This window comes from Asparagus officinalis, chromosome 4, assembly GCF_001876935.1.
Source record: "Asparagus officinalis chromosome 4, Aspof.V1, whole genome shotgun sequence".
Lineage (NCBI taxonomy): Eukaryota > Viridiplantae > Streptophyta > Magnoliopsida > Asparagales > Asparagaceae > Asparagus > Asparagus officinalis.
In genome coordinates, this window is record NC_033797.1 from 47340768 (window position 1) to 47351953 (window position 11186).

The following is an 11186-nucleotide window of genomic DNA, read 5'->3' on the forward strand; positions in this document are numbered from 1 at the left end:
TAGTAGTTCAATAATTCTTCCTTCCTGTAACCATGGGTCAAACCAAAGGGAAGTGGTCTCTCCATTCCCAATAGATTTCATAATGCATTTCAGAGCTTGATTTTTGAGACTAGATATATGCTTCCAGGTTCCAGAATCCAACAGATTTGTATTAGATTCCCAAAAATTGTCTCCCCTGATATATCTGACATTCATCCAGTTTGTCCAAAGAGAATTAGCTGTAAGAAGTCTCCATATCAATTTAAGGGCAGCTGCTTGACTTAGATCCTTCAATCTTCTCAGACCAAATCCCCCTTCCTGTTTTGGTCGACAAACTTCCTTCCAGTTGATAGCATGAAACTGTCCAGACCAAAGAAAATTTGCAAAGATAGATTCCAGGTTTTGTATAATGGAATGAGGGAATTTATATACAAAATACCAGTAAGCAGAGGTACTGAATAATACTGATTTGATGAGTTCTAGACGACCTGCAAAGGATAAAGAATGAGACATCCAACCTTCAATCTTATGTCTGACCTTGTCAATAAGTGGAAGAAAATCCTTTGTTTTTGGGTATTTTGCAGATAAAGGTAATCCTAAATATTTCATAGGAAGAGTCCCTATTGAAATTCCCACAATAGAGCTTAACACTCCTTTACAGTTGCATCCTTTGCTGAAATATAATTTGCTTTTCTTTCTGTTTATACACAGTCCAGTATTCAAAGCCATAGTATCCAACAGATTATTGATACCTTCAAAAGATTTTTTATTTGCTCTACAAAAAACCAACATATCATCTGCAAACAATATATGAGAGACTTGAAGATCATGTTGAGTTTTAAAATTCTGTATTTTCCCTGAGATAACTGCTAGCTCCATACCAATAGACCAAAATTCCATGACCATAACAAAGATATAAGGAGATAGAGGATCCCCTTGTCTAATACCTCTATTACTTTTAAAAAAACCTGAGGAGGAACCATTTAAGAGGATAGAAAAGGAAGGAGTGGAAAGACATGCTCTGATCCAAGAAATCCATTTAACAGGAAAGCCCATACAATGCATAACATAGTATACAAATTCCCTGTTGATGCTATCAAAAGCCTTGTGAAGATCAATTTTAAAACAGGCTCTCTTGCCATGATTCCTATTGAAATCTCTAAGTAATTCATGAGCAAGTAAAGAACACTCACCAATATGTCTCCCCTGAAGAAAAGCATGCTGATTCTTTGAAATTAATTCCCCAATCACCATCTTTAATCTATTGGCCAGAATCTTAGTAATAATCTTATAAATGACATTGCAACATGAAATAGGTCTGTAATCTTGAATGGAAGTAGCTTCCTTTGATTTCGGTACAAGAGTGAGAAATGTATGATTGATCTGCTTAAGAATTGTACCAGATTTGAAGAAAGATTGCACTGCCAAGACAACATCACCACTGATCATGTTCCAATTTTGTTGATAGAAATATGCGTTGAAGCCATCTGGTCCTGGAGCCTTATCTGCATTCATTTGGAAGAGGGCATTTCTAATCTCTTTGTAGTTAACTTCCTGAACTAACCATTGTTTAGACTCAGCAGTCAGAATCCTCTTTACTGTCAATTTAGGAAAGACATTCCAGTAAGATGTCTGATTGAAAAGATCTTCATAAAAGCTGGCAGCAATGTGTTTAATATTGTCATTTGAAGTGATATGTGATCCATTTTGAGCAGTAATATGTCTGATACAATTTGTAGAATTTCTATGCTTGATAGCATTATAGAAGAATAGAGTGTTTTTATCTCCTTGCTGAAGCCATAGTTGTCTACTCTTCTGCCTCATTTCCTCTTCTTCTCTACATAGCCAACCATCTAGTTCAGTAATTATTGCAGATTCTGAGTCCTGTAGGTCCTCATTATGAAAGTCCTGATTTAGCTTCTGTTGAATGATATCCAATTTGTTTTTAAGCTTCATAATGTTAGCTTTAGGAGATATATCAGACTGATTTGTCCATTGCTTCAATGTCAGTTTAAGATCCTTAAGTTTAGAAACCAAAATAAACATAGGAGAACCTGTGTAATGTTTGTTCCAAACACATCTGAGAATATCTTCATAACCCTGACATTGCATCCAGAAATTAAAAAAATCTGAAAGGTTTTGGTCCAGACTGTAATTTGGGTGTCAGATGAAGGAGCGCTGGAGTATGGTCACTAGTTGAAGTACTCTTATATTCTATAAAGGCTTGAGGAAATTGATCAAACAATTTAGTATTTCCCAGACCTCTATCCAATTTACCATATATTCTGCCTTGACCTTGTTGTTTATTATGCCATGTCCATAGAGAACCAGTGCTCTTGATATCAGATAGACCACATGATTGAATACAATCATTAAAATCCTGGAGTTTCTTAACAGTAAGATGTCTACCTCCAATTTTTTCTGTAGTAAATCTACAAACATTGAAGTCCCCCACAAGCAACCATGGCATTGATTTAAATTTATCATAGATGTCTCTAATATCAGCCCATAATGATAATCTTGCAGATTCTGAATTTTCCCCATAAATGACACTCAACAATAAGTTGAAACCTCCTTTGTTTTGAAGTCTAATGGTTATAACTTGTAAAGTAGCAGATAATACATCACCATTCCAGACATCAGAATCCCATACCACCCAGATTCTACCTCTATCAGAAGCAAAATAATTGTTGCAAAAAGACCAATGAGCAGGAATACATTTAGTAATTCTGTAAGCTTTAGATGATTTGACTTTTGTCTCTAATAAACCAACAATACTGGGCTTTAAAGATAAAATATGATTTTTAATATCCCTTCTCCTTCCCAATTTATTCATGCCTCTAACATTCCAAAATAACATAGTCATAAGATATTAGCAGAGGAGGATCTTGTAACCCTCTTTGTACCTGAGGGGTCTTTATTCACTTTGACCTGGCTTTTCTTCTTCATAATCAGCTGGTCTTTTTCTGTTATCCAGTCAGGATTATCAACAGCAATAGTAAAATCTAATCCTTTCTCTTTTGAATTATCCCCATCAGATTGCAAAGAATCCAAAAAAACTGCATTATTTTTAGTCTGTTCTGATTTATTCTCAGTAATAGGAACATCTGTAACTGTAATGTCAGAGGAACCTGGTATATCTTCTAAGATATTAGTAGAGACAGATTGTTGAGGATCATGAATAAAATCATAATTGTTTCTATTAACAGCAACCTTGTTCATAGTATTAGATTTCCGTGGCAGCTCTGCTTCCAAGGTATCAGTTGTATCAGTGTAAGGAGATTTATCTTTCATAGATAACTCTTGGGCATTTAATTTATTATTTTTAGTCTGTTCTGATTTCATATATATAAGAATAATCAGTATCCTTATCATAGGAGGGGATTTCCTCCTTAAAAATGATGTGGCACAATCCCCACCATGTGATATTATCTCTTCTACTTTATTCACATGGTGGGGATTGTGCCACATCATTTTTAAGGAGGAAATCCCCTCCTTGACATAGGATACCCATTATTCTCTCTCTCTCTCTCTCTCTCTCTCTCTCTCTCTATATATATATATATATATATATATATATATATATATATATATATATATATATATATATATATATATATATATATATATATATATATATATATATATATATATATATAGAGAGAGAGAGAGCGAGAGAGAAGAGAGAAGGTTCTTATGTCAACTAAGTAGACTCATCCAACCCAATCCTTTCTATCCCATTGATGATAACTAGGGATCGCATGTAAGATATGAAGAGACTTTATAATATATATATATATATATTATATATATATATATATATATATATATATATTATATATATATATATATATATATAGAAGAGAGAGAGAGAGAGAGAGAGAGGAGAATTCTTATGTCAACTTAATTGACGCATCCACCAATCTTTCTATCCATTGATGAGATACATATGGATCCATGTAGGGAGGATATGAAGAGACTTTATATATCAGTATATATATAATAAATAAATAAATAAATAAACTGATATATATACTAGTATATATATATATATTATATATATATAATAAATTAGAATAAATAAATAAAATATATAAAGATATGAAGGATCCTTGGCCCAAGTATACCCATATTCCTTGAAGATGGCGTGTTATTTCTTGTTTACTTTTATGTAATTTTTTTATCTTTTATTTACTGTGATTTTCCTACTTTTCTACTCTTAAACACAAGGTCCGAAAGGGAAAGGGTTCGATTTGATTATTTCGAATCCCCAATAATTGATATCAGAGCTTCGTTCAGAAGGATTGTGAGAGAGCCATGGCAGAGGAAAGCAAATCTAAGATCGAGAAGTTTGACGGTTCAAACTTCGCCTACTAGAAGTCGCAGAAGGAGGACTATTTGTACCAAAAGGACTTGTATCACTCGTTGATGGGCAAGGCTAAGGGAAAGAAGAAAGAAGAGTCAGACAAGGATTAAGAGATACTGGATAGGAAGGCTCTAGGGCAAATCTGGTTGTCACCCGTTAAGACAGTTGCACACAACATATTGAAGGAGAAGACGACGGTGGGGCTTATGGAAGCACTCCCCAAGATGTACGAGCAACCATCTATCGCAAACAAGGTGCATCTCGTCAAGACACTCTTTAATCTTAAGATGACAGAAGGATGCTTCTTCACAATGCACCTCAGCGAGTTCAACACGATTGTTGATCAACTCATCTCCATAGACATCACGTTCGATCTTCACAATGCACCTCAGCGAGTTCAACACGATTGTTGATCAACTCATCTCCATAGACATCACGTTCGATAACGAAGTGCAGGCCCAGCGAGTTCAACACGATTGTTGATCAACTCATCTCCATAGACATCACGTTCGATAACGAAGTGCAGGCCCTATTGATTCTATCGCATTTACCGGATAGTTGGGCAGGTTATGTGACGACAATAAGCAATTTGGCGGGAAAGGACAAGTTAAAGCTGAGCGAGGCTGTTAGCATGATTCTATCTGAGGAGGTTAGAAGAAAATCGTTCGAATCAGAAGGTTCAGGTTCAGCCCTAAATTTTGAGCAAAAAGGCAGAAACCAAAAGAAGGGGAATCAGAACAGGAATCAGTCGAAGTCAAACAAGAAGAGGTCAAACTCGAAAGTTAGTCCTATCAAAAGGAAGTGTTAGAACTACGATCAGGAGGGCCATATGTCTTCAGCTTGTAAAGCACAAAAGAAGGATGTGAATGAGCAGGAGGTTCATATCGTGCAAGATGCATTGATCCTACCTATGGACATCGATTCTAATTCCTGGGTTATCGACTCAGGAGCCTCGTTCGACGCCACTGCTAATAGGTAGCTTCTTCATAACTATGTAGCAGGAGACTTTGGGAAAGTATACTTAGGAGATAATGAACACTGTAGTGTTGTTGGAAGAGGATATGTGCAAATACAGTTGAAGGGCTCCAAGTGGAATCTGAAGAACATGAGGCACGTACCAAAGCTGAAGAGGAATCTTATTTCGGTTGGCCAGCTTAGAGAAGAAAGCTATGTTTCGACATTCACCAGGGATTCGTGGAGGATGTCAAGCGGTACTATGGTTATTGCCCGAGGCAACAAAACATGAACTCTCTACCTCACCTCACATGCGAGTGACACCCTCGCAATGACAGCTGGCAAAGAGAGTATAAATCTGTGGCATAATAGATTGGGACACATGAGCGAGAAGGGGATGAAGATTCTACATTCACAAGGGAAGATAACCGACATCGATTCCGTGAAAGTCAGTGTTTGCGAGGACTATATCTTTAGGAAGCAAAAGAGAGTTAGTTCCAGAATGGTGGAAGGTCACCTAAAGCTCAGAAGCTAGAGTTAGTTTATACTGACGTATGGGGTCCAACTAGCATGTCTTCTCTTAGCGGTTCGAGGTACTATGTCACATTCATCGACGATCACTCGAGGAAGGTGTGTGTATACTTCATGAAGAACAAGTCAGAGGTGTTCGTGATATTTAAAAAATAGAAGGCCATGGTGGAGAACGAGACAGATCTGAAGATGAAGTATCTAAGATCAGACAACGGTGGAGAATACGAGCTGGAGGAGCTCAAGAGGTTCTATGCTCTAAATGTGATTCGTTTGGAGAGGACTACTACAGGGACGCCGCAGCAAAATGGTTTTGCAGAGAGGATGAACATGACATTGACGGAGCGTGCCAGAAGCTTGCGATTACATGCAGGTCTGCCTAAGACATTTTGGACGGATGTGATGCATATTGCAACTTACTTGATTAATCATGGGTCATCAGTTCCATTGGATTACGGGATTCCATAGGAGGTTTGGAATGGTAAGAAGATCAATCTCTCACATTTGCGAGTATTAAATTGTATGACATATGTTCATAGCAGTGACCATGTCAGGGATAAGCTAGAGGCTAAGTCACAGAAGTGCACATTCATTGGATACAACATTGATGAGTTCGGGTATCGTCTTTGGGATAAGAAGAACATAAAGATCATCAGAAATAGGGATGTGATATTCAATGAAGAGGTAATTTACAAGAATAGGAACAGTGCCAATGATAGCCAAAGTAGTGAGAGCAGCACTTCGGATACAGGTGAATCCGAGTACATGGATTTGGAGGAACTTCTAGATGGGGGCGATAAAGTCAATTCTGACCGAAAAACGGAGGATGCTTCAGGTGCAGAGAGACTACCCAGGGCGTGGAGCTTAGGAGGTCATCCAGGGTACCCAAAATGAATCCCAGATATCTCTTATCACTTGATTATTTACTTTTGACAGATAGAGAAGAACCGGAGTGCTATGAGGAGGCTATGCAAGTGAATGAATCTCAGCAGTGGGAGCATGCGATGTAAGAGGAGATGGATACTCTACACACTAATGAGACATGAGAGTTAGTCCAGCTACCTGCACAGAAGAAAATATTGCATAACAAATGGGTCTATCAGGTCAAGCAGAAGAGTAATGAAAGTAAGAGATACAAAGTTAAATTAGTCGTGAATAGTTCCAACAGCGGGAAGGAGTGGACTATAGTAAGATATTTTCCCCCGTTGTGAAGCTCACCACCATCAGAGTGGTGTTGACCTTCGTAGCTACAAAAGCTCTCTACCTTGAGCAGTTAGATGTGAAGACTGTCTTTCTTCATGGTGACTTGGATAAAGAAATCTACATAAAGTAACATATTGGCTTCATCAAAGAAGGAAAGGAAGAGATGGTGTGTAAGCTCAAGAAGAGCTTGTACGGATTGAAACAAGCCCCGAGACAGTGGTACAAAAAGTTCGACAACTTCATGCTGAACAATGGCTATAGAAGATGCAATTCAGATCATTGTTGCTACTTCAAGAGGTTTGAGTCCAGTTTTATTATTGTTATTGTATGTTGATGATATGTTAGTTACATGACCGAGTTTAGAGGAGATAAACAACTTAAAGAAGCAGTTGGCAAAGGAGTTTGCTATAAAGGATTTGGGTACAGCGAAGAAGATTCTAGGGATGCGAATCAGTTGAGATAAAGCTAAAGGGACGTTGAGGTTGAGTCAAGTTGAATACATTGAGAATGTACTTCATAGGTTCAACATGCAGAATGCTTGTTAGCATACCCATTGGAAGCCAATTCAAGTTATCTGAAGAACAATCGCCTAAGACAGATGCAGATAGAGAGCATATGAGCACGGTGCCATATTCTTCGGTCATTAGGAGTCTCATGTAAGCGATGATTTGTACGAGGTCGGGTATTGCCCATGTAGTGGGAGTTGTGAGCAGGTTTACAAGCAATCTAGGGAAGCAACATTGAGAGGCCGTGAATTGGATATTGCGCTACTTGAGAGGGACTACGGACAAGCCACTATGTTTCAAAAGGAAGGAGTTGATACTGTAGGGATACGTGGATGCGGACTTCGCCGGTGATCATGATACGAGGCAGAGCACTATGGGGTATGTTTATACCTTAACGTCGACAGTAGTGAGTTGGGTTTCACGTCTGTAGAAGATTGTAACTTTGTCTATAACTGAAGCTGAGTATGTCGTGGTGACTGAAGCAAGCAAGGAGATGATTTGGTTGAACGAGTGCCTAGAAGAGTTAGATTTGAAGCAAGGGAGATGAGTTCTTTATTGTTACAGCCAGAGCGTTATACATCTTATCAAGAATCTAGTATATCATGTCATAACAAAGCACATCACCGTACGATACCATTTTATACGCTCGCTGATTGAGGACGGAAAGTTACATCTAGAGAAGATTTTGGGGAGTCAAAAACCTGCGGATATGTTAACGAAAGCAGTGACCGTTGATAAATTTGAGTTGTGCGCAACTTTAGTTGGCCTTCACGTGTAGGAGATGAAAGCGGAACCACACCAGGAGGATCGCCGGGATCGTCGGGTTGATGATGATTGAAGAATGAATTTTTCCATGTAGGAGGATGCTTGCGAAGAAGGGAGAGTTCGGGTGAGCTCGTTGATTGTGCTTTGATCTCCAAGTAGGAGATTGCTAGTCTAAGGCAAAGCTGGAATCAAACAAATTGTTGGATTTTGGTAACATGATTCTTAATCTGGTTTGGTAACATGTTATTAGGATTCCTAATCTGTTTTGTTTTATAGTTTTAGAATTCCTAGTCTATTTTGGTTTTAGGTTTTCTATATATATTGAACGCCTTAGAAGAGATTAGACATCAGAAAAGAGGGTTTTGAGAGAATTCTTCAGAGAGGTCTCAGAGATATTAGATCCTATTGTGGGCATTGTAATCTTCTTCAATATTAATCAAAGAATTGTGTGGTGTGGCTCCCGAGGATGTAGGCACGATTGCCGAACCTCGTTAAATCTGGTGTGCTCTTTCTTGTTTACTTTCCTGCAAGTTTTTTATCTTTTATTTGTTGTGATTATTCCTACTTTCCTACTCTCAAACACAAGGTCCGGAAGGGCAATGGTTCGATTTGATTGTTTTGAATCCCCAACAAAGTTGACATAAATTCACCTCTCTCTATATATATATATATATTCTCTTCATATGTAGCACTGATACAGGCCTTTTACTATCACCCAGCAAAGTAACTTTAATTAATTAAACATGATTAATACGCACCTAGATATTGCTTTTGAAAAAGTAATCATGAAAACGGGCACCGAAGGAAAAGTCACCACTGAAGAAAGAAAGGAATATTTATCACCAAGGACAAACTTTCTGGAAAGATAAGACAAAAGAGCAGAAAGTGACTTAAGTCCTATCTAACTAAACTAAAAATTCAAGCAATTAAAGTCTCTAGCTTGACTTTAAGGCGGAGGGGAAAAGAGAAAGGAGAAGACATGAAGAAGAAATTTGAGCAAGCTTAGCTAATGAATGTAGTTTAGAAGAAATTTTCAAAATTGTCTCAGCAGAATTTTTTTTAAAGAAATAGACCTCATTCACTTTTAATTATAGAAATCGATCAACTTTGAGTTAATTGCGGTACTAATTAGTCAGGGTTGCCAACCCCGACTAATTAGTAGCCTAATTACAAGCGGGGTCAAGGAGTGGAGAAGGTTTGCAGCTGCTAATTAGGCTATTAATTAGTTAGGGTTGGCAACCCCGACTAATTAGTACCGTAATTAACTCAAAGTGGGTCAATTTTTATAATTAAAAGCGAATGGGGTCGATTTCTTAAAAAAAAAAATTCCGTTGAGGTGATTTTGAAAATTTCTTCATGTAGTTTAACCTATAAATTTTATATTAACAAAATATCAGTTGAAGAACACCATATTAAATTGATAATTCCAGTAAGTTTTATTATCTTTCTTTCTAAGGTTAATAATGTCATCCGTTATTTAGTTTAAAAAAAAGAGAACAAAAACAATATATACTAATTAAAGAAAGTTATCTTATTTGGTTACAATGTCATACATATACCAGCTAAAATCACCAGGAACTCTAACCGCGTCTTGTGTTATTAACTAAAAGAGAACAAACTTTTTGTATATAATTTGAATATATTGGAATAAAATTTTGATATGAAGGAAAGCTTCAATTAGATTAAGTTATTGATAGCTCTGAAACAAGTCCCTATATCTTGTTCTAACCTCATTGTATGAGCCAGGGGTATGGTTTTCTTTTTCCAAATTAAAGAAAGTTTGGGAGAGTGAGAATTAATTAGCACAAATAATAGAATAGATATTCCTAATTCAGTCACAAACATTAAAAAAAATTAAGGATTGAGAGTACCTTAGGAAGAGTTAGGTCCTCAGCAAATCGAAGAGATTCTTTCATTGAAATTTCACTATAAGAAGCGCAGATGCTGCAATCTCAGGCTCCTCGTGATCCTTGCGTCGTCAACCTCTGCTTGCTCCTTCGTTCAAGTCTCCAACTCTCACAATGAAATGATGACTTATAAGAGTTTTATACATACGAGGACAATTATGCATGTATGAACTGTAAGCACGTGCGGGCCGCCCTCATAATTCATCTCCTACGGTCTGGTCTTCCTGTTTACTCATCATTAATTTATAGAATAATATTGGTTAGCTTATTACTTATATAAATATTGAGTATTCACATTAATCATGCCAATAACTGTCTCAGAACCTGTATGAGCTGAGGGAGCCTAATAATTTTCAGGTTTAAGTGTGACCCACATGTTATGGCCATCCTAGACACCTGATTCAATGCACTCAAATTATCTGTTCATGTTTTTTTTTTTTTGTTTTCTAACTTTTAGAGTTAAATAATTATAACAATAAACTTCTCTGGAATTATGGAGTATTGATGCAGTAGAAGATATTTTAAGTTGGGGCCCGTTTGGTTCCCTTGGAAAATCTGGCAGCCTTCAGTATAATCAGCCCAAAACATCTTATTTTGGTGAGAATCGGTTAGATGTTGCCACCTAGATTGTTTCACTGTCATGTCAGCCTCTTAACTGCACAACCAAATAGAGTAAACACGTGAAATGCACCGTAGCCTACGGTGCATTTCATAGAAAAACATCATAACCAAACAGTTAGTATCAACGCAATTCATATTCAAATTCATCAACTTCAAATGTAAAACGAATTCGTTAAATAGACAATGTTGTGTAAAAATCATTCATGTTTTGATCCATGAAAATGATGTTCAACCTATAGAGATATGTTAAGAATATAAAATTATAACCCTCAATCTTCATCATAGTTTTAGAGTTTTGATATAATGTAAGCTGAGTTTAAAGACTACGTATTAAGAAGGAACTCATCCAGATCACAC

General features: G+C 37.0%; 2 protein-coding genes across 3 annotated transcripts in view; both read right to left on the minus strand.

Moving 5' to 3' along the window:
• LOC109835933 overlaps nucleotides 1–564 on the minus strand; it is a 1337-nt gene extending 773 nt beyond the window's left edge. The window contains exons 1-2 of the mRNA XM_020403896.1: nucleotides 419–564; nucleotides 1–339 (exon numbers count right to left, since the gene is read on the minus strand). The exon at nucleotides 1–339 is cut by the window's left edge and continues 773 nt beyond it. Of these exons, the coding sequence (XP_020259485.1) occupies nucleotides 1–195 (195 nt within the window). The 5' untranslated portion in view covers nucleotides 196–339; nucleotides 419–564. The remainder of the gene's footprint in view (nucleotides 340–418) is intronic.
• The window catches only part of LOC109835934, a 13697-nt gene extending 3390 nt beyond the window's left edge, over nucleotides 1–10307 (minus strand). For both annotated transcript variants that reach the window (XM_020403898.1, XM_020403897.1), the window contains exon 1: nucleotides 10173–10307. In XM_020403898.1, the coding sequence (XP_020259487.1) occupies nucleotides 10173–10217 (45 nt within the window). In that variant the 5' untranslated portion in view covers nucleotides 10218–10307. The remainder of the gene's footprint in view (nucleotides 1–10172) is intronic.